Source organism: Leishmania major, chromosome 32 (genome assembly GCF_000002725.2).
Source record: "Leishmania major strain Friedlin complete genome, chromosome 32".
NCBI lineage: Eukaryota > Euglenozoa > Kinetoplastea > Trypanosomatida > Trypanosomatidae > Leishmania > Leishmania major.
In genome coordinates this window covers 239,834-261,916 of record NC_007273.2, presented here as the reverse complement: position 1 = coordinate 261,916, position 22,083 = coordinate 239,834, and the positions used below count along the sequence as shown (strand labels likewise).

The 22,083-nt window shown below is 57.9% G+C and overlaps 7 protein-coding genes across 7 annotated transcripts; all 7 read right to left on the bottom strand.

The window, feature by feature from the left end:
• Nucleotides 1-972: 972 nt before the first annotated feature.
• On the bottom strand, nt 973-1,680 carry LMJF_32_0750 (putative RNA binding protein; the record flags this gene model as incomplete). The annotated part of the gene is made up of 1 exon (XM_001685339.1): nt 973-1,680. The coding sequence occupies one exon, from the start codon at nt 1,678-1,680 to the stop codon at nt 973-975; it is 708 nt and encodes a 235-aa protein (XP_001685391.1).
• A 679-nt stretch (nt 1,681-2,359) lies between these two features.
• Nucleotides 2,360-3,529, bottom strand: LMJF_32_0740 (conserved hypothetical protein; the record flags this gene model as incomplete). The annotated part of the gene is made up of 1 exon (XM_001685338.1): nt 2,360-3,529. One exon carries the CDS (start codon nt 3,527-3,529, stop codon nt 2,360-2,362), a length of 1,170 nt encoding a protein of 389 aa, XP_001685390.1.
• A 1,264-nt stretch (nt 3,530-4,793) lies between these two features.
• LMJF_32_0730 (conserved hypothetical protein) lies at nt 4,794-6,587 on the bottom strand (the record flags this gene model as incomplete). The annotated part of the gene is made up of 1 exon (XM_001685337.1): nt 4,794-6,587. The coding sequence occupies one exon, from the start codon at nt 6,585-6,587 to the stop codon at nt 4,794-4,796; it is 1,794 nt and encodes a 597-aa protein (XP_001685389.1).
• A 2,463-nt stretch (nt 6,588-9,050) lies between these two features.
• LMJF_32_0720 (conserved hypothetical protein) lies at nt 9,051-10,496 on the bottom strand (the record flags this gene model as incomplete). The annotated part of the gene is made up of 1 exon (XM_001685336.1): nt 9,051-10,496. One exon carries the CDS (start codon nt 10,494-10,496, stop codon nt 9,051-9,053), a length of 1,446 nt encoding a protein of 481 aa, XP_001685388.1.
• Nucleotides 10,497-12,285: 1,789 nt separating this feature from the next.
• LMJF_32_0715 (U6 snRNA-associated Sm-like protein LSm4p) lies at nt 12,286-12,855 on the bottom strand (the record flags this gene model as incomplete). The annotated part of the gene is made up of 1 exon (XM_001685335.1): nt 12,286-12,855. One exon carries the CDS (start codon nt 12,853-12,855, stop codon nt 12,286-12,288), a length of 570 nt encoding a protein of 189 aa, XP_001685387.1.
• Nucleotides 12,856-13,553: 698 nt separating this feature from the next.
• LMJF_32_0710 (conserved hypothetical protein) lies at nt 13,554-14,444 on the bottom strand (the record flags this gene model as incomplete). The annotated part of the gene is made up of 1 exon (XM_001685334.1): nt 13,554-14,444. The coding sequence occupies one exon, from the start codon at nt 14,442-14,444 to the stop codon at nt 13,554-13,556; it is 891 nt and encodes a 296-aa protein (XP_001685386.1).
• Nucleotides 14,445-20,080: 5,636 nt separating this feature from the next.
• Nucleotides 20,081-20,785, bottom strand: LMJF_32_0700 (putative ubiquitin carrier protein 4; the record flags this gene model as incomplete). The annotated part of the gene is made up of 1 exon (XM_001685333.1): nt 20,081-20,785. One exon carries the CDS (start codon nt 20,783-20,785, stop codon nt 20,081-20,083), a length of 705 nt encoding a protein of 234 aa, XP_001685385.1.
• Nucleotides 20,786-22,083: the final 1,298 nt, after the last annotated feature.

Here is a 22,083-nt window from a genome sequence, read left to right as displayed (position 1 = left end):
ACGGCACACAATGGAGCCCATGCCGCGAGCGCCGCTGCATGGCGGCGGGCGGCGGGAGTGACTTCGCAAAGAGGCCAAGTCGTACCTGTGTGGATGGGTGTCGGTGTGCAGGTGGGCCTAAACACCCCCACAGACATGCACGCATGCACAAACCAGCACGATTTGGTTCCTCATCGGCCATTCTTCGTTTGATTACTGTTTGGGGGGAAGGAAAATGAGGGGCATGACAAATTAGAAAACAAATCACAAAAGAAATCAGTACGCGTGGTCCATGCATGTCTCTCTCTCTCTCTCTCCCCACCCCTTTTCCCTCCTCTCCATGCAACGGGCATGGGCGAAGTGTCCTGCGGTGAAAAGAAGGAGAGCGAGAACGTGCACACTTAGAGAAAGGAAAGGAGTGGAAACGCGTTACTTGTATTGCCTTCTGGCTAGCTTCAGCGAGGGCCGTTCCTCCTGTTCGACGGGGAGAGCACGTGTGTGCGTCCAAACAGCAGAAAAGAAGTGATGCCAGGACATCGCACCGAGAAAAAGAGGTAACGGCTGGGGGGAGTGGTGGTGGGGGGGGGGGACATTAATGCGCCCTCACGCCGCCCTCCTCCGCACAGACACACACACACACACACACATATACACACGCAGAGATGGAGACCACACAGTACCGTCGCTCTCGCTCCCTACTGCTCCCTCTCGCGCGCGCTTGCCTTACACATCCTCACTGCCCTCCGTCCCTCTCAGTGTTTCTTCGTATCTCTCCCGGCCCCTCTCTCGCAGTGAGCAAGAGAAGGAGCATAAAAGAGAGGAAGAGGTGCAGCGGGCGCGGAGAAGACGAGCGACTCAAAGAGGAGGGAAGGTCAGGAGGTGAGAAGGCGGATAAGGTGCGCGCATGTGTGCGTGTAGGCAAGAGCGGCGTGAGGCACACCCTCTGTCGAAGGATCCGGGCGCTGTGCATCACGAAGGAGGTGCCTCGCCAATTTACTGACGCTCATGCGTCTTGTAGTGGCGGTGAGCGGCAATGACGACATTGGCGGCCTCCTGGCGAGCGCGAAGCTTCTCCAGAGAGCGAGCCGACAGCGCCACACGCAGCGTGTGGCCGCGGAACTCAGTGCCGTTCTTCTCCTCCACGAACTTCTTCGCCGCAGCGGGGGAGTCGAGGTAGGCGTACGCGAAGTTCTGGCGGTACATGCGCAGGCGCTGCACCTTCACACCAGCAAACAGCTCCATCACCTGCGCCTTCGTCGTCGAAGGGCGGAAGATGGGGCTGACGAACACGCACGAGGAGTTCTCGTGCGCGTCTGGCTTGGGGCTGGTCTTAGCGGGCACAACCAGCACAGTCTTGCCGAGCACCTCCTTCTCGTTGAAGAGGTCGATGGCCTTCTTCACAGCGGCGGAGTTTTCAAAGAAGACGATGGCGTAGCGCTGGCGGCGCAGCTGGACCTTGACCACCTTGCCGGCGGCAGAAAAGACATTCGCGGCGTCGGCAACGGAGCCAGTGCCCCAGTTCTTCACGTACACGCCGTTGGACGAGCCAGAGGCGGGGCGGGCAGCGGGGGCGGCGGCCTTCGGCGCAGCCTTGGCGACCGGCTTCGCGGCAGCAGCCTTCGGCGCGGGAGCCTTGTTGGCGGGCTTGGGCGCTGCCTTCGCGGCGGGCTTGACGGGCTTGGCGGCGGCCTTGGCGGGCATGTTGGAACGTGAAGAAGTGTGAAGGTTGTTGGTTTTTATTACTCGAAGGCCGAGGTGATCGCTGAGAGCTGAAAGCTGCGCGGCAGGCGTGTTGGTTGGAGACGCGCGAACGCAGAGAGGAAGGGAGAGAAGCGTCGCCGAAGCAGATGTGGTGTGCATTCGTGTGTGTGTATACATGTGGGTGTGTATACATGTGTGTGTGTTGTGTGCGTTGGCATGTAAGAGGCACGGAAGCACCAGACAGTCGATAAGGTTGGAGAGAGAAAGAGCGAGGAGGTACGAAGGTGAGTGTGTGCATGAAGAGCAGAAGCACGAATGCTGACAGTCGAAGAGTCCTCGGTCACAGCACTACCACCACCGATACGCAGTGGGATGCAACGTGGACTCTCCGATCGCACAAAAGACGACCGCGTTTGACGTGTTGCGTTGGTTTCGCGTTTCATTGTTTCTGCCGCTTGCGGGTCATTTCATTGTGGCCGGGTCGAGAACAGCTGCGAAGCCGGTGTTTGACAAGCAGACATGACCAGCAAAAAGGTAGAGGAATGCCCTCCAGTGCGCCACCGTTGCTTGCAGCTGGCAATGCACGCGCCCGCTCGCACTGCCACCGTGGCAGAAGGAATGTGCCTCTCAAGCATGAAGCGTGCACAGCACACTTACAAACAGGGAGAGAGAGGGAGCATCACCGTGCGTCTGATCGACAAGGTGCGCAGGCCAGCACCACCACATAGGGGAGATCCACCGTGCTATTAAGCGGTACCCATTCCGTCCATGTATAGAGGTATAGAAGAGGATGCAGCCTTTGCTGCGCCAAGGTCGCCGCCTCAGCGCCGTGTACCTCGGCAGAATAGAGGGTGTGTGACATCAGGAAAGACGCTGTGAACGGGGTGGACTCCGTAACCACCGCACCACCACGCGGCGGCAGCGCACGCACGCACTCGTACGCGAAAGAGCGACCAGGGATGCCTACCAGCTTCACGGCGCACTCACGCACACCCCAGTGCTGCGCCAGCACTACTGCGGCATATGCGTCCGCCTCGGTGACATACGGCGTGACCAGGTGCTTCCACCACTCATCTCGGCGGCATGCCGCCTGGCATGCGCTGACGCCTTCGCCGCCGTGGCTGCCCCCCGGCGCCCCCACTGCCGCCACACATTCCTGGTGCTGCTTCTGAACGCACGTCAAAGCACGCCCTACATCGTCGGCGGACGCGGTCGTGGTGCACTGAGGCATCCACCGCTGGCCGAAGTGGGGAAAGCGGCTGCGCACGCGGTGAACCTCTGCCACGTTTACCACGTCGATTGCGTATGCAAAGGAGGTAGCCGTCGCATCAGGCAAAGTGGAGTGCGAGCATACCAGCTGTGCTTCCATGTAGAGCCTCTCTGGAGCCGCATGGTAGTCCTTGAAGGAGGAAGAGTCGGGCGATGGCACGGACCATGCCACCGACGCCGCGGCCGAGTCTTCGTGTGCAATGCTGAGGCAGCACCCGTGCAGCGTCGGTGCCGCCTCGCGACGATCCGTGAACACGACGGCGGGGCCGTCTTCCTCTCCCGGGCAGGCGGCGCGCTTGTCGGGAGACAAGGACGCAATTGCCTTGGAGGCGGCAACGCGAGAGAGTACGAAGGGCAGCTGGTGTCGTGGATGAAGGCCGCTGGCCGCTGCGCTGAACGCTTCACCTTCCTGTGCGCTGTAGCCCGGCAGTCCATACCTGCAGAGGGATACAAGAGGTGGAATGCCTGGTGCTGGTGAGGTCAGCTTGCAAACCGCAACGACCGCACGTGAGAAGCACGCGGGTAGACAATGTATGCGGCACGACACATAAGCGGTTCCTCTGTCGCTCGCCCCTGGCATCCGAGAGAGGGAGCAGAAACAAAAATCTGGAGGGGAAGCAGAAAGTCCCAGGAGCTTCCCAGCTGTCTCCCCTGCCACTGGTGCGGGGGAGGGGGTGGGGAAGAGCGTGGCGCAAATGTCGTTGCACAGCGCATGGAGCGGCGAAAAGGGAAGAGAGGAACCAAGAGAGGTGCAAGCGCACAAGAGAGTAACAAGAACACCAGCCAGACAACAGTGCAGTGCAGCACGTACATGGGTGCAGGTGCGGGGGGGGGGGCGCAAGTCTCACTCATCGCCCGCACGCTGCAGTGCGCTCCGCGCGGGGCACAAGCCGAAATACTCTGTGGAGAAAAGGAGCGAAGATGCTGCCAGGCGTACGCTGGCCCACGCGCGAAGCCACGGCACTCTTTCTCCTCTCGAACCGAGCATAGTGATTGAATAACGGACCACGGCTCGCCTTTCCTCTGTATCTCACGTGTGGCACATTCACGCGAGCAAGAGCGAGATGTTCGATACGTTGAGATGCCTCACTCGTCGTTAAATGGCCCTGCTGCCGTCATCTGTGTGTGTGTGTGTGTGTGTGTGTTTACAGAGTCTTTGACAAGTAACGAGCGGAGCTGCACTCCTATGTGTGCAAGTACGGAGAGGGAGGAAGGCAGAGAGGAAGAAGGGGACGGGGCTGAGTGAGCGCACCGACTCCTGCTCACCGATCGCGGTACACGAGTGGGGAGCTACATGGGAGCAGCGGCAACAAACACTGGAGATGCTGCGAAGAGTCGAGGGAGGGCTTAAGGCTGGATGCATCTCTGCGTTACACAGCTCTGCAGCACCACAACGAGCCCCCCCCCTTCGTCGTCGCTTTCTCTCTCAAACACACGCAGCACAACATCCCACCCCACCTAGAGAACAATCACAGCGAGACCCCACACATACCAAGAAAAAAAAATGAGGAAGATGGAGTTGTAAGCGCTACCTTATCGGATTCAAAACACAGTGCAACGGTGGCATATCTACATCATGCAGAGGACTGCGACAGACAGCAAAAGCCGCGGAAAGGAGGTGGGGGAAGAAGGAAGAGGGTGGATGGAAAGAAAAGGCCAGCAAGCATGCAATCTGCAGAGAAACCCACGGTAGAAGCAATCGCAAAGAGGCAAGTGGCACAGTCTATAAGGGGGAGGGGGAAAGGCGAAGGAGGAGGAGTAATCAAAGCAAAAATCGAAAACGAACACAATACAGAGCAAGAAGAGTGGCATCCTCCTGCTCCGTCTCTCCTTCTCGCATCGTCTTACGAATCCAATGGCTGAGAGGCCCGGCGCGCTTTCCATTGCTCGAAGCGTTGCCACACCTCTTCCTGTTGCACGTCGGAGCTGCGGCGCCGCTGCTGCTTCCGCTGCGCCTGCAGCTGCTTCGACACGTGTCCTACCGCGACGCGCATATTCTTCTCCATCCGCAACGCGGCGCGATCCCAGACCTGGCGGCTTGAAAACATGGCGCGACTCTCATCGAGCTCCTCTGCCCCAGCGCCCGGGGCGGTCGAAGCGCACTTGGTGGGGTGTGCGCTGGAGTTGACGTCATGGAGCACGCGCTCAATCTCCATCTCCATCTCTTTCAGAACGTCGTCATCCAACTGCAGTAGTGCGGCAAGAACGCTTGAAGGTGGGGAGAGAGGCGGCTCGAGTGTCGTCGCGATCGTGTCGCTGACATCACTGTCCCGGCAGGTGGAGGAGAATCCGTCGGGCGAGCACGTCGCCGCGTCCTCGAGCACCTTTACGGCAGCAGCCGCGGCAGCACTGGCGGTGTTGCTATCGTCGTCGCCGCTGTCAGCACCAGCTTCCGCCTTGCGCTCTGTCACCGCCTCTTGCGCCGCGGATTGCGCAGCCTCTGTCACAGCTACATGCTGCTCGTAGGCGTGGCGGCGCTCCGTCTCGGTCACCAACATGGCCCTGTGGGCCTCTTGGTAGAGCTCCTCGACGTCCCAGCGAGCATCCTGCTCCGCCTTCGCCACAACGTCACGGGCGACAGACTCTGCAGACTCCACGGCGGCGCGGTCGTCGCGGTCGCGCCGGCGCCGCTGCGTCAACTCCTCCAGCTCCTGCGCGCGGCGCTGGTCAAGCTGCCGCGTCAGACGATCCCGCAGCACTCGTTGCTCCTCTCGCTGCTCTGTCAGCAATATCACGCACCGGGTGAGATGGGCACGTTTTTCCTCGCGGATCGTGGCACGCTCGGCCGCCTCGGCCGTGTCCCCGCCGCGGCCCCACGCCTCCGTCACACGGCGCTCCTCTGGAAAAACGGGACGGTCATCGAGGTAGGTGAGGGCGGGCAGGTGCAGGATCATGTTGCGTCGATAGTGACGCAAGCGGTGGGACAGTCCGTTGCCTTGGAAATAGATGACGCTGACGAGCGGGAGGTGCTGGAAAAACTGCGCTATTGCGAGCGGTTCTGGCTTGGGAAGCGCAAGTGCCGTGGTGGGGGCAGCGGCGGGTGCGACGGCGCTGATGACCGAAGCGTCGACGATGCGAACATCGTCGTCGTCTGCAGTGCACCCTGAATCTCTCACGGCCGCGGTGGTGGCGGTAGCGCAGAGGGCTGCGACGGCACTGCCGGCCGGCTCGCGGGCGGTCTCGATACGGTTGAAGGACAAATCAACACTGGTGAGGCTGCCAGCCAGCTGCCAGAGCTCCTCGCACACTTCGAGAGACGTGAGCTGGTTATGGGACGCCTGCAACGTCTCCAGAGACGGACACCCCGCGGCAATGCCGTGGAGAGAGGTCAGGTAGTTGTGCGACACGTTCAGCACGCGCAGGCCGTGGAGAGTCGCCGTCAACGATGACAGTGACCGAATGAAGTTGTTCTGCACAAAGAGAGAAACGAGAGCATCTTTCTGGCTCTCCAGGCCGCTGAGCTCGGAGAGCGCGTTCTGCTCGAGCCACAGCACCTTCACGTCCGTGTACGGCTCCAGATTCTGAATCGAGGTAAAACCACAGCAGTGAAGAAAGAGCTGGTCGTTGAGACATGGCGCGGCGTAGCCGCCATTGGCCTTGCACGAGGCAACAATCACGTCTTTGGTCATCGCCGCCATCCCGACATGCTGCTGCCTCTGCGTTTCAAAGAGCGCAAGGAATGGAAGTGGGGGAGAGGGCGTCGGTCGGGAGAAGACCGAAAAAAAGAGGGACCCGCACTGTCTCTGCGATAGCAGAGCGAGCGGAGGGGGAGGGGGTGGCAAGAAAGGAATGCACGCCCGAAATACTCGGCACAGGGGCACGAAACTCAAGTGCAGCGGGGTTCCTCCTTTGCTGTCGAACGTGGACAGCAAGGTTCGAGGATGCTGATACCGCTAAGAGGGCACCGACACGCGCGCAGAGCAACGAGAGAGAGAGAGAGAGATCAAAAAAGAGAGAGTGACGGAGAAGTGCTGTTGGGATCCCTATCAGGTTGAAGCGCGCAGCAAGGGAAACTCGCCTTCTACGAAAGATGCACTGCATGGTTGGTCAAGGACCTCAGTCGTAGCGCACGTCTTTGAATATGAAGGTGTGCGCGCGTGAGTCGGAGCGTACCGTCTACGAGCAGTACACAGTCAAGAAAGCATACCCGCATACAGAACCGAGCTCCTTCACCGAATTCCTCTGCATCGCCGCGGGCGTAGCTGTGCCCTGAGTGAGGGGGATGGTGTCACTCGGAAGGATCACAGTCTGCCTCTCCACGCCACTGGTGCGCACGAGCATCGCAGAAGATGCATGGGAAAGGGAGAAGCCCCGCTCAGTCGGGCTTTGCGCATCTCAGAGACGGCGCGACCCGGAACAGCCTGAGGCAACAAGAGTAACACCGGAGGGGGCGTGAGATGCCACGACGACGGCAACAGCGGTGGCAGGCCCCTCCCGGTAGCCTCGTCTCTATGTTGCTAGCTGCTGTCTCGTTTTCTTGTTTTTTTTTTGTTCGTCTCTTTGTTTGTTGGTGCTTTTAAAGTATTCCTTCTGTCTCTCGCCGTTTCTCGCTCTCTCCTCATCCCTTCATTCTATGGTCAACTCATCCCTAGCTCCCTCGCTCTCCTTCACACGCTGTTTATGTGTCTGCGCTCGAGGCCGTTTGCCGGCTTGCCCTACACGCGCGCACACGCACACACGCATAGACACTTTTCCACCGCTTCCCCTCAACTGCGATCTCGAACAGCGTCAAGATGGACGGAAAAGGCAAAGCGGCGAAGCATACACAGACCAGCGATCAGCACCACAAGAACGAATACGGGAAACAGAGGGGGAAGGGGGAAGGGGGAAGGGGGGGGGGCAGCGCGGAAGCGACACGAGGGTGGGAAAGCGAGGAAGAGGGAGGAGGGCCGAACAACAACAACAAAAACAAAACAAAACATTCGAAGGGGCGAGGATGAGAGACGGGGAGAGCGAGAGGAGGGCAAAGATGAGAGAGCTAAAAGGAAAAAAAAAGTAAAATAACAGTGGAAAGGCAGACGACACACACACACACACGCACACGCGCACATACACATACACATCATGAGATACAAAGAAAAAAAAATTGGGCCCAATAACAAAGCACGGACACCACCCGGCACGCGCGATCCCACACGCACGTATACAGAACGCGTGTCGCCACGAATCCACACAAAAGAACGAGAGCAACGGAGAGGATGCGAGCAAGAAAAATAAACATAGAACAGCAAGCACCGGCCCTAGCGCTTGTGGTCCACCACCGCGGCCGACGTGCGCACACACGCGTACGTGAACATCAACGTAGAAAGAGGGCGAAAGTGTGTGTGTGTGTGTGTGTGTGGATGGGTGGGTGAACCTGGAGAAAAACGCACCGCGCACACATAGACGCACCCACAAGGTGCTACGTCATTCGCATCAAGGCCAGCATCAGGCGTACACACACGCGTACTCGCACTGAGAGGATGCACGCCTTTGCCGTTCACGCCCCCATCATAGGCGTCGGGAAGGTGCGGTTGCACTCTGTGCCCATGCATCGTGCAAATCATGCTTGACAGACCAGACCGTGAATTCCAATGTCTCTCTCTCTCTCTCTTTCTCGGTCAGCAACCGTCCCCACTTTTCCGTGTACAAGCACTCCCCACACACAAGCACACAGACACGCAGTCCCCTGTAGTAATAGAGCACCAACGTTTGATGAATGAGGCAACGGAGAACCTGTGCCCCGCGCATTGACAACACACACACACACACCTACACCCCCTCCAAGAGACGGACAACAAGAAACCCAAGACAAAGAGCAACGGCATAACAACATACAAACACACGCACACAGGCCCACAGGCGCCCAACTCGCAGAACTTGTGCATGCCTATCGGTTTCCTTCTCCTCCTCCCTCGCCTCCCTCCTGCGCACACGCAGAGTGCAACAGCGGCGGCAAATACCAAGAAAGGCAAAACGCAACGGGGAAGAGGACGAAAAAAGAAAACGAAGATGAGCATCGCGCTCCATTCTGCACGGACAAACTCAATCGAGAGCCACACGCGCATGCGCACAAAGAGCAAACCGACGCCCCCACGTCGCGGCCCTCTTGCTTGCGGTGTCTATATGCTACCAGGTGTCATGGTGTACCGCTGAGGGTCGACGTCCGTCGTCATCTGCGACACCTGCTGCACACGATCGAAAACGCTGTCCAGCATGGCACGCAAGTCAGCGTAGCTCACCACGAGCACGGTGTTGCTGGTGTCCGTGCCGATCAGCTGGATCGTCTCGTCAGAGCCGATGTCCAGCTTGTTCAGGCAGTGGTACACGTGGCCCCAGTCCACGTTCACTCGGTTCTGCTCATCCACCTGGTTGAAGAGGAACTGGTTAAAGAGGCGCAGAACGTAGCGCTGATTCTCCGACGTGTACTCGTGCACTTCCGCCGGCGACTCTAGAGCAAAGCTGAGCTTGATGAGCAGGCGCATCACACGGCCGTTGTGCATCTCCTTTTGGCACTGAGACATTAGAAAGTCCGTGTGCCCCTCCTGGTGGCCCACCTCCATCGACATCCGCTCACCGAGAGCGTGGCACAGCTGCGCAGAGTCGGCGTGCCCCTCCAGGCATGTCTTGATGAGCTCCCAAAAGCTCTGTGAGAAGCCGGGCAGCGGCTGCTTGTTCGTGAAGGTCTCCAGCTTGACATTGAGGTTACGAGAGGCGAGCTGGAAGAGGATAAAGCCGAGGGCTTGAATGTCTTGCTTCATGAGGATGTGCTGCTGCACCGTCGTGCCGCGCGGTTCTAGCAGGTCTGTCAGTCCCAAGCCGGTGAAGTAGAATCGCCCGGTCGTCTCGACGTAGATGATTTTTGACCAGTGCAAGCCGTGCAACGGGATAAGGGTCTCGTGGAAGGAGCGGAGAAGGCCGACGAGCTGACATGTGAAGGACCACAGCAGCCCCTCCGTTGCGCGGCGTCCCTCTGTAAAGAAGGCCTCCTGCAAACTCTTTGCCCCGGACATGTAGCGGTACTCCATGATCACGTCAGTGCTGCCCATCACGAACTCCTCCGTGGCGAAGAGGTTCGTCAGTGGCACCAGGTTGGGGTGCCGATACTGCCGCAGTGCCTCTTTCACCGCCGCACACTCCTCCTCCTTCACCGGAACGTTCACAAGCCGTCGCAGAAGAATGTCCTTGCCGGTGTACCGCGCACTCGTCTGGTATACCTGCATGCGCACCTTGGGCATCATCACGCTTGGCTTCGGCTCCGGTTCCAGGTTGTAGATGGTGGTGTACATGGAGAACTTCGATGACGTGACGTGTGTGACCGGGCGACGCGGCCGCACCGAGTGCGGGGTGGTCAGCGAGTTGCGCACGGAGGGAGACATGAAGAGACTACTGATGGGGGTGTACGGCGTCACGGGGAACGGGTCTGCCGCCAAAGAAAGGTTGCCGTTCGTGCGGTACACATCCATGTGGTGCTGCGGGCTGTATAGGCTATGGGGCGACGGAAACGTCGGCGACATCATCTGCGCGCCATTCGCGACTCCCGGAATGCTTCCAGTGACAGGGTTCATTCCTTGACGCTCGCCGCTCGCGGGGCCTCTCGTGTTGCTGCTGCTGCTGCTGCTTTGATAGCTAAGAGGGAGGCCGTGCAGGCCACAAGTTGTGCTGAGAAGAGTGTGCTGGCTATTGCCTAGCATTACACAACGACGCCTCTTTTCCTCCGCGTCTGCTTGGCTTGCGCCTTCCACTGCCGCCGACGCACACCAACCGCCACGGATAGGGAGAGGGGAGAGAGACCGCTCACAACGCGCGGAAGCGCGCACGCACCGGAACACGAAACAAAAAAAAGTGGAAAACGAGAATCGAAAGGAAGAAGCAGATATGGTCGTCGATTGTCGATGTCGGTGTCACAGCAAACAGACACACACGCGCGCGCGCACGCACAAGCGGCGCGCCTCCCTCTCTTTTCTTTTTTCTTAGGGGGAGGGAAAGGAACGGAGTGCCGGGAGCAACACTCACAACGTACCGCTGCTATCGTGCACTGACACACACTCCACGAAAACCAAAACACCTTCCCACGTGTATCGCTAAGGTGTCGTCCTGCCAAAGGCAGAGAGAGAAAGAGGGAGACAGAGTGAGGCATGTGTGGATGGGGGGGGTACAACGAGTTTGGCGTGAAGGTTTGCGTCGGAGGTGTGCAAGCGTTTTTGTGCGTGTGCGTGAGCGCAGTGCACGGTGAGGTCGAAAGGAGCGGAGAGAGAGAGAGAGACGGGGAAAAGGAAACAGGGCAGAGAATGAAGAACAACGGCAGAACGCTGAGAGCGGGGGGAGCTCAAAGGCCGCCGCGGTGCCGCTTGCGACCCGCGCACGCACTCAGACACATGCAGTTACAAAGAGAGAGTGAAACACGGCCCCTTACGCATCATTCACAAATGCAGTTCCTCTTGCAGCCACGCCGGCACATACACACACACACACACACGCACACGCACAGTGGCGACCTGGGCGCTTTCTTCATGCCTTGCTTGTCGCAACTCCGCACGTCTCACGTGCCTGCCACAGTGGTGCGCCTTCGTGCGCCTCCGCAGACACCTGAAATGACATTAATCGAAACGCGAGCACACGCATACCATCTGCGGAAAGTCTTGCAATCAGACCAGAAGCAGCAGAAAAAGTTCCATCGGGGAGGCGTCACACACGTGTGCGGTCTTACCACCACGCCCCGCACACAAAGTCGTTTCGCTTCTTTTCAAAGCGTTCATGCACTGCCGTACAGCATGAGTGCAGCCCCACCCTACTCGCCCGGCATGTCGCAGGGTCCATCGCGTCGCGCGAAGCAGAGCTCAACACGCATCACAGCCGTGCGCCGACCCAGCCATCCGAGCACGGCCCCTGTCCTCGAGCTCTACCCACGCGCCGCCTCGCAGTCAGCACCACAGTTGCCCCCACTATGCCGGTCGCCGCCTCGTGCATCCCGCCGCGGGGTGGCTCAGGCTCCCCACACCAGTGGCCAGCGAGGGGCGCACGAGGTGCGCCTTCCAGTCACTCTGACACGCTGCCTGGTCATGTGGGTCGCGCGGACGCGTTCACCGTCGCAGGTCGCCCCCGCGCAACGCCATCCAGGACCTGGGCACCGACATCAGCAGCGATGCATCGCGCTGGCCTCCCTGTGTCGCAGGCACCGGACCCTGTCACCACAAGCGGTGCCTGTGCATTGGCTGGGGTAGTGGGGGCTCTGCCTGGTCCCCACACACAATGGGGTGCAGACCCCTGAAATACCACGCACTGCGCGGTGTGCCGTCCCCTCTCCTCCACCCCCCGTCAGGAGGGCGCCGATTCACTTCCCATAAGGACACAGCGCTACCTCCGTGGCCGCTTGCCACCTGCTACCGACTTCTCCTTGCGGGTATCGGCGCCTTTGCTGCCCGCCGCCTTACGCTTCGATAACACCGGCACGGCGACAAGTGCGCTGTCCGTCATACGCACGTTTTTAACGCTGGCGCCACGGATGAAACACTCACGTGACTTCCAAAACGACTCGCCGTCAGCGCCAGTGCGAGTGCACTGCTTGATTACCACGTTCATGGCACGATCCGTGCGCATGACGGTGCCGTTCACCGTCTCACCGTCCGCAAGCTCGATGGAGACCTCCTTGCCGCGGCAGTTACGCAAGATCTCGATGGGAGTGATTGGCCGGCGTGCGAAGCTCATTCTGAACGTCTGTTTGAGGGAGAGAGTGTGCACGATAAAAACAGAATTTCCTGTGGAGGGCACCTCTTGCCGCCTGGAAGTGTGCTTGCATGCGCGTGTGCAGGGAGAGGAGAAGGATTGGTGAGTGCAAGTCACAATAGAGGCGCAAGAGATCCGCGGAGAAGACCAGAAGGGTTTAAAAAACAAGTGAGTCCAAGACAGGCGTTTAAATGGGTGCATGACGTGGTGCTAGTCATGGCAAAAGAGAGGGGTCGTGATGAGCGAGACAGCTGCAGCGGCCCCCGCACATTCGGCGCCGCCTCCGTCGCGACCAAGGAGAACAGAAGATGAAGGCACTGGTTTTCTTGCACCGAGGAGGTACGACTGAGCGACGAAGCTCTGCCGGCCTCCGCTGTTACGATAGAGACATCTCCTAATGAACACTTCGCGTGGCCCATCCTGCAATTCACGCACGTTCCTCTGGTTCTGGCTGTGTGTGTGTGTGTGTGTGTGTGTGTCTATGTGAATTTGAGAACAGCGTTCAAGGTGTGGAGATGCCCACCGCCACAGTCGAAGACGCTTGACCTCGTCCTGGTGGCAAGAGCTAAAAGAAAAGGCAGTGAGCAGTACGCCTCTCATGCATGAGCGCGGTGTCAGGGTGTGGAACAGGGACAACAACGTGGAGAAGGTTTCCAAACGAGCTAGTAAGAGCAGAGCAGCAGCACATAGGTCTCCTTCTCTTTCTTCCTCTCGCTCTGCTGCTCTGCTCTTTTTCCTTCCGTGTGCTTGTGCGTGTACATAAGTGTGTGGCAAAAACAGTGCGACGCACTCACCTTAAGAGAGAACGGCGGCTACCGAGACAATGTCGACGCGACACATCTTCAAAGGCTCTTTTCGCTTCCTCCTCGTCGGCACGCCCTCAAACCAACGCAGTCAGATCAGTGCTTTCTGAGCTGCATCTTCCGGACAGGCTCACCTGTTTGGCGGCTTGCCTGCACTTCCTCTGCAAGGTCGCGCAGTGCAGGGAAAACGACGGTCATGTTCGCTAGATCCACATCCTCCAGGTAGGAGAAAATGAGCACCTTCGCAATACGGGGAAACGAGCGAAAGCAGCGAAGCCGATTAAGTCGCGTCCGCTCCTCCTCCACAGGGGCTCCAGCGCAGATGCACAGCGAACGCAGGAGGTTGAGGGAGCGGAAGCTCTTGTAGTTGATCGCAAAAACGCCATCAAAGCCCCAGAAGACTTTTCGACACGTGGGACACTCGGTGAACTCGTCGTAAATCTCGTAAATCTTAGCCACGACGCGGCCCCGCACCTCCTCCTTCTCCATCGTGACAAGAAGCTCGTTGCATGTCACGCAGCGGCGGAAAACCCGGTTCAGGTCGTACGTCACCCCAGCCTGCTGAATGAGCTCGATCATAGCGCGCTTGAACTCGCCGCTACACCACTGCTGAGTAAAGAGGCACCGCAGCTCGACGTCCACCTCCTCGCTGTCCTCCGAGTAGATGGACTCCCCATCCGAGTCGTACGCTATAACGTGATGCGCAGCGCCTGTCATCGCCTTTGCAATGCCAAGCCGCATGGTGCGCACACGTTGGTTGTGCAGCTGCACGCTGCGTGCTAGTGGCCGACTGCATGTCACAAGTATTCGGCCCTCAGCGCAGGCGGTGGGGATGAGGTTGGCCTGTGGCACGTCGCGCGAGCAGAGCGTGTCGTAGCCTAATAGACGGAAGTACTTGGCCACCTTGTTCATGCTAAAATCCATAATAAAGCGCGGCTCGCCGGTCACGCTGTTCGGGGAGGTAGAGCATGACACGTTGCACGGCATGGAGGCTAAACGCTTCACACCGGAACCTCTTGATGGAATTACCGGCAGCGCTTCGTCGCCGTGTGCGTACCAGTCACACAAGACTTCTGCTCGGCAAGGGCACAGCACGAAAAACAAAAAAAAAACGAACAACAACAACGGATCAAAGAGGGCGGTGTACCCTTGCGGGCTCACATGTACCAGCCAGGTGTTAGGGTGTATGTATGTGCATGCGGGGGAGGGGAGGGGGAGTGGGTTCGTGTGATGTGAACTCTATCAGTAACTTCATTATGACGGTGTTTTGCGCTGTTGACGTTCCCACACGTGTGTGTGCACGAGGGAGGGGTGAATGCGGTATACATATATATATATATATGTGTGTGTGTGATGCGGCAACAACGCACCAAAGAGAAGGCATGAGGCAATATAACACCGGGCACTCGTACAAGAAAAGTGCGAGGGATGAGATGACAATGAGAAAGGGCAAAGCCTCCACATGCGAAGCCGCAGAGAGAGAGGCAATGTGAAACGCGCGAGCACCACGAAGAACGTCGGCCGCTGCGAGGCAGCCGCGCACGGGGCACGCAATGCCAGCTGTACCGTGGAGGCGGATACACAGACACGACTGCAATAGTGGAAGGGCGTACCACTAACGCAGTGGTGGCGAGCAGGTGCGCCAAACTACATTGCCCTTTCCTCTCCTAAGCACCGAGACACAGGCACATGCTGGCCTCTCTCCTCATCTACCTCGACCAAAGGTCGAAAGAGAAGCCGCGCACGGAGGGGGAGAAGGGCGACGGCACATTAGCTCCAAACAGTCGCGTGCGGCAGAGAGGTGCATGAGAGATAGTGCACACATCGCTCTCCCTCTTTGGTGTCTCCGTGCGGGCTGAAGCCCCATGCTGCTCTTGTTTTCGTCTCTTTCCGTCGTTTATGAGACATGCAAGCTTCACTGTTTGTTCCGCCACGTTAGAAGGGCGTTTTCTTTCGCTTCTTCAAGAGGTACAAGCCGACTCGTGCGCTTGCAAGGCGGCGTCAGTGATGTGCGGATGCGCGTGTGGCGCACCAGCGCTGCGCACTACTCGGCAAGACAAAGACGCGAGAAACAGTCCCCTCGGCTCTGCATAGGTGGCCCCACAAACTTGAGACGCGGCGTTTGACGGGCTTGCTAAGTTTGCACAAACACGAGGAATAGCACGAAAAATGGCGCGCAGATACGAGATGAATGACACCACCACACTTCCTCGTCAAGAAGAGCGGGAAGAGTGGGAGAGGCCGAGGCAGAGACACATGATGGTGGAGGAAGAGCAGACGCGCAAGCGCACATACACCGATGCCCCAACACGCTCACGAAGAAAAGAAGACGGGTAGCAAAAGAAGAGCGGGACCAACAAAAAAACGGAAACGGAGGTGAAAAAAAAATGAACAGGACAAAAACAAAGAGGAATGAGCGCGCGGATCAGAAACGCGAAGGTCGAAAAAGATGACGCGGCGTTGGGTGCACGCCAAGCACCCAAGAAGAGAGGCCACGTGTGTGCGTGTGAGAGAACGAAAGACAGTCCAGCAAGAGCAGCTGCCACACGTACGCAAGCAAAGTTACGTCAGGAGAGAAGATTAACCGTTTGCAGAATGGCGTGCACCCCCGATCACCAACACCCCCCATCCCTCTCTCTCAGCTTCGAGAAGAAAAACAAAAAAGAATGAGAGACAGAGGGGGGCGGAAGAGGGAAAGAAGAGAAGACGGGAACAAGAGGGACGCACAACAACAACCGCGTGTGTCGACAACACACAGACAGAGACGCAGACGCAGACGCACATTCAACAAAGAAGTGAAAATGCAAAAACAAAAAAAAAGAACACAGCCGCAAAGAGGAAGTAAAAAAAAAGAAGTCCTAAACACGACAAGACGCAACTGCACGCACGTCATGAGGAACAGCGAAACTATGTGCGGGTGTGCAGGCGCGCATACACGCAAGCTCCACAGCCGCTTCTGGGTTTCTGCGCGCATCGTTGCCTACTACGGAGGGCTCATGAAAGACAACAAACCTGCTTCTGTGCGCGATTGTGACCTTGCATCCCTTCATCCACACACGAGAGACACTCGTAGCATCAGCGGCAGTGAGATAAAAAGCTTTAGAGATTTCTCGACCACGTGACCATTCTGCCACGAGCAGGTCAAGAACTATGCGCACACACAATTGCAGTTCTCCTACCTCTGCTGCGCCACGGCTCAGCCCTGCTCGTCTAGGACAAGCCGTCCTGTCGCTGCATTGAGCCATGCTTCTACTGGGCACCTCTCGTCCTTCCTCGGATACGTGCTGCGCGATCGGCGCCAGACGGACCTGGCTGGACTGCATACCTTGATCCAAGCAGACCACCTCCGGGGTCCTGGTCGAGGGGCGGAGCCCCCTGGCGTCTGGCGTGCGGGTAATTAGGGGCAGGCCTAGGCGCGTGCCGGATGAGCTCAGCGAGGCAGTTGGCCAGCTGCAGGCCAGTGCCCTCGGAGACCCCCTGCACACCCTGCCTGTGTGCCATGCTTCTCCCTCCGTCGCCTCAGGCCGCGGCGTTCCTCAATGTGGTGCGGCGACTCTCCACATCGGAGTCTGGGGGACTCGGCGATGCAGCCCGGAGTGGTCCCCTCATGCTTCCGGCGTCTGCGCCACATCAGCCCACCCGGTCCGATGCAGGAGATGCCGCACGTTCCGCACACATGCACTTTGGGGCTCATCACTGTGCATCTCTGCGCGCCCCTCTCCACCATCGCCCGCGCCCTGCTCACCGCTCCATGCCTTGCTTGGGCGGGACACACCGTACCAGCGGTCATTCGCAGCGCGTGCGCGCGGGGCTCGCGTTTTCGGTGCCGGGGCCTGCCTCAGGGCAACGCTGCTGCCCGGGTGGCTCGCTGTCCCCCCATCTGGCAGTTCCGTTCATGCCACCAGGAGGTGCAGGGGTACCCCCACGGTGCCAGCGGTGTAGTAGGCAGCACACCATCGGCACCCCATGCGGTCACCTCCAGTCACCCGCCACTGCAGGAACCAACAGTGCGGACACCTGCACGCGCGCAACTGGGCAAGCATCGCCGGTTCCCGTCTCGTGAGCTCAATATCCTTGTTTATATGCGTTGAATCGCAGACGCCATTCGTGCCGAGGTGGTACAAGCTTGGTCATGCCAGCACATCGTTTCGGCAAAGTTCCTGTGCGGACACGTCTGCTAACGCCAAAAGGCCGAAACCGTGCCCAACGGCAGGCCGCAGGTTGCTGACCTCCCACAGAGTGAGCACTACACCCTGATACCACGGTGAAGTGGCTGGCATCATCCGAAAGTTTAACGGAGCCCGAAAAGCACAAGAATGGAAAGCAAAAACAGCAAGGAAAACAGCGCAAGAAGAAAAAGAAGTAATAATGTCTTAGCGAGTGCTACGGCGTTCGCCGAGAACACACACACACATACACACACACACAGGGATGCACACAGATGCAAATATCAAACGATCTGAGCTCTTGGCGCAATAAAACAATTTTCAAAGAGTCATTGGTCGATTCAGACTGAAGTGATAGGGGAAACTACACGCAGCGCGTGTCCAGGTGTCAACATCCATCATGGAACTACGGAGCGCACAGGTATACATGTATGCGCGTGTGCGCGTGTGGGACGGCGAAGTATGTTTGTGTTGGAACGGGCAAACGAGTTTAACACCATGCCACGTGCTGCTATTCCTTTTTTGTGGTTGTTTCGGTAGGCGCGCGCCGCCTCAGGCGGAAAAGATGCGCAGAAGTGTTGCGCGAGTGAACATGAAGAGGAGTTGAAAGAGCAAAGACAACAAGACAAGTCGAAGAAACATGGTGGACAAAACAAACGGGCGGGAACGTCGAAACGCACAGGCACATGAAACAAGGGAAAAAGAAACAGAGTGGCGACACGCTGAGAAAAAACAGGCGGGAAATCAGCTACACGACTCCCGGCCTCATCCCACAGAATAAAAGAAAAAAAAAAACAAGCAAAGTAAAGCAATGTCACAGCCATCTCGCACTCAAAGACAACATAGAAACGCAGAAGGAACATACAGACAAGTTAGCAAGGAGAGGAGAGAGGGAGGGCACACCCAGACACACGCACGCAGTGGACAGGTAGAGCGAAAAAGAGATGGGAAGGCGAAGACGAGTTACTGTCGCCTTTTTGGTTGAGGGGGTCACGTGAAAGAGCAGGAATGAGCGCACACGATCGCATGCTGGGACACATGACGAGTCTGCACAATGTCATCCTCCTGCCGCTCTCGCTGTCGCTCTTGCAGCGCGCTCCACAAAATGTCTCCTCCTTCGGCTCGCACTCCGGCGGTGTTGATTGAACCATTGCTATTCTTGCTGTTTATGCGTTGCCTCTGGCGGCGACCACCTTTTTCGCTGTTGTTCTTCGTTTTCTAACGCCTTCGCCAGCGAGGGAGAAGGGGAAGGTAGCGAAGAAGTGCAATGAATGAAACAACAAGAACAACAACAGAAGCCATGGTGTGTATGCGCGGTCGTGTGACAGGGAGATCGGAATCGCCTCACCATTAAAACGCATGAAGATGCATTCATCACCCCGCTTCGCCACCCGCGCATCTATTTTCCATGGTGGCGGACGCATTTGTGCGAGTTGCTGCATGCACGCTCGCCGTTCCGTGTACTGAGGTCTCGCTCTCTCTCTTTTTCGCCTCTCTGTTCGCCATCCAGGTCGAGAACGTCAGACACTGCGGGCTCGTCTGCGAGTGGGGGGGGAGGGGTAGAGATGGAAAGGATAGAAACATGCACACGCACCTACAAAGACGCAAAATGAAACGTTCAAAGAGGAAATCGAAAACAAAAAAAACGCTACAACATCCGTAGCGACACGCAGTGAGCGACAGCAGAGACACATAAACAACCATCGAACGGGCGAGCCACAGCAGCCGTACCCCCCCCACACACACACACCACCAACACCCTCATTGAAACCAGCATACATGTAGGCACCAACGCAAGTAAGCAGAGATCTGAAATCAGCAGCAGCAAAAGAAACAACAACGGCATCGAAAACAGAAGGGAAGAGCAACGAACAAACAAACGCCAACAAAACCGGCCAGCGAAGGAAAAGAAAATGTGAGAACAAGAACGGAGATGATAACCGGGAAAGAAAAGGAGAGAGTGGAAGCAGAGGTAAAACAGCGCAAAACAAAGGAAAAAAGAAAAGAAACACAAAACATAGTGAAGCGAAGAGGGGTTGTACCGATGCCTATGCATGTGTGAATTTCGTGAGGGTGGGTGGGAAGCAGTGCAAGGGGGTGCGAGACGGATGCGCACGAAGACAGGGGAGTCTGCGAATTCAGCACGCTCCAACATAGGCACGCACGCACACAGCAACGATCGACGGTGCAGCTTTATTTTTCGTTGTCGCTTCGGCATCTACTCTTTTGTTCGCTGCCGGAGGGTTCCAGAGGCAGCAGCGCCAGAAGCACACCTCCCATCTCGCAATGGAGGACCCATATCGAGGCATCATGAACCGCCTCGTCGGGCGAGTCTCCCAAAATTCGGCGAGAGAGGGCGCTCGGAAAGGAGGCCGACGGTGAGCGCACATACCTTCACGAGGAATGCCTCGAGCGTGCGAGTAAGCGGCGGGTATACGAGGCGATCGCAACAAAGTATCAAAGATCGATCTCCTCCGGCTCGTACTCGGCCTCTACGTCCTCGTCGCCGTCGATGGCTATGTCGTCGTGCATGACTCGGTGGTCCTCTGTCGGTGTCACGGAGGAGTCCGTCAATCCTTTCGAGTGCCCCGCATTCACAGGGCCGTCAGAGGCCGTGTCCTTGGCGTTGGCTTCGTCTGGTTCTTCCTCATGCGTGTTGTCATGTGGCCTGTACGCTTCCGGGATCGACTCGAGCGCCTTCTGTGGTGTGGCGTGGGTGCTCACATGTTCGCGGAGCAGCGCATCGAAGCCGACGCGGTCGGCGTGGAGGAGGTGCGCGGCCTGCACATTTAGGGGATCTGATGGGTTGGGGTAGCGCAGCAGCTGCGGCAGGAAGACGTCGAATATGTTCTCCAGTTGGTACATAGGGGTCCACGTCTGGTTGATGACGTCGAGGCAGACGCTGCCGCTACGCTCATCGACGTTCGGGTGCAGGATGCGGTTACAGAAGCCGATGGACGGTGACTTGAACGGATAATCGGATGGTAGCTGAACGTGAAGCATCCAGGTGCCATCCTCATACGGCGTGCCTTCCGGACCTTTAAACTCGACCCAGAACTCGGCCACTGTGTCGGACGGGTACACCTTGCGCGTTGAGTTGCACAACCGCATGTAGTCCATCTCCCGACGGCGGTTGCTGCGGAGGTTACCTGCGCCGCTCATGTTGAATGCGGTGAAAGTATGTGTGCCTCCTTTCCCTTGTTCGGTGGTGGTGGCGGCTGGGATCTGTGTTGGAGCGAGAAACAGCAACGGAGAAGAGAGAAGGGTGGTGCTGTTGGCTGAACGGGAGCAGACACCAGGGAGGGAAGGGGGGCTTCTCTGTCCGTCCCTCGCTATCCGCCGAGTTCCTTGCGTCTTCCTCGATGTCTCTCAGGGGGACGAGAGTCGGAACGGGCGAAAAAAGGGGGCCGAGTATAAATAGCCGAAGGTTTGTGCGATTTCGGTGTGCGTGAGGGGGAGGGGAAAGCAACGCCGCAGGCAGAGTAGTGAGAGGATATGGAGAGGAGACACAAACAGACTGTCTAGTACGTCTTTGCCTGCTTGTGTCTCACTCGGTGCGCGCGCGTTTGCCCTCACAAAGCGGTCGCCGTACTCCTCGATGTGGGTGTGTCGGTATCAGCCAGAGTGTGAGGCAGCGGAACGGACACGTTGAAGAGGTACAGCAACAGCGAAAAAGATAAGCGCAAGACGAAAATGCGAGAGAGAGAGAGAGAGAGGAGGGCAAACGAAGAGGGCGCCGAGGTCACAACAACGCGGCAGGTCGTTGTGAGACTACGCGTCGCCCTTTTCGGTTTTTCTTCGTTTTTCTTTCGTCCTCCGTTCGTCTCCTCTTCCACAGGAGGTGTCGAGGATGGGTGGCAGAAGGAAGAATATGGTGCTTTGTGCTTGCGGGGGTGGGGGTGGGAGAGAGGGAGTGTTGTGAGGTTCGGCTGGATATGTTGGATGTCGCGGGAACCTGCGGGAGAGAGAAGAAGTGGGACGAAGATGGCGGCTTTCGAGAAGGCGAATGAGAAATAATAGTGTTTGATTGGTTCAGTGGTGTGTGTGTGTGTGTGTGTGTGGTACTGATGGGGAGACACTTGATGTGGTGAGAGTGACGATGGCAAGCACCTTCACTCCCGGCAAGCAGTCGCACAAGGGGAGGGGAAAAGGGAAGGAAGAGCACGGAGATTCAGGGATGGCACAGCATCACTGCATGGACGTGCTAGGAGGAAGGCGGCGTTCCTCACTGGCGTACGTGGCGAGGGGAGAGAGAATCACCAGCGCTTCCGCTGCCCTCATCTTTGGTGACGGATCCTTGTTCAACAAGACAGTTACGGGAGAAGAGAGGCCGGCAGGTGTAGAGGAAGCATACGCAGTCTCACACACAAGCACAACAGTGAGGTGATCGTCACAACGGCGCTGTAAAAGGCAACCCGAAGCTGTGCCGCTCTTTGGGTGGATTCGCTGCAACCGACACT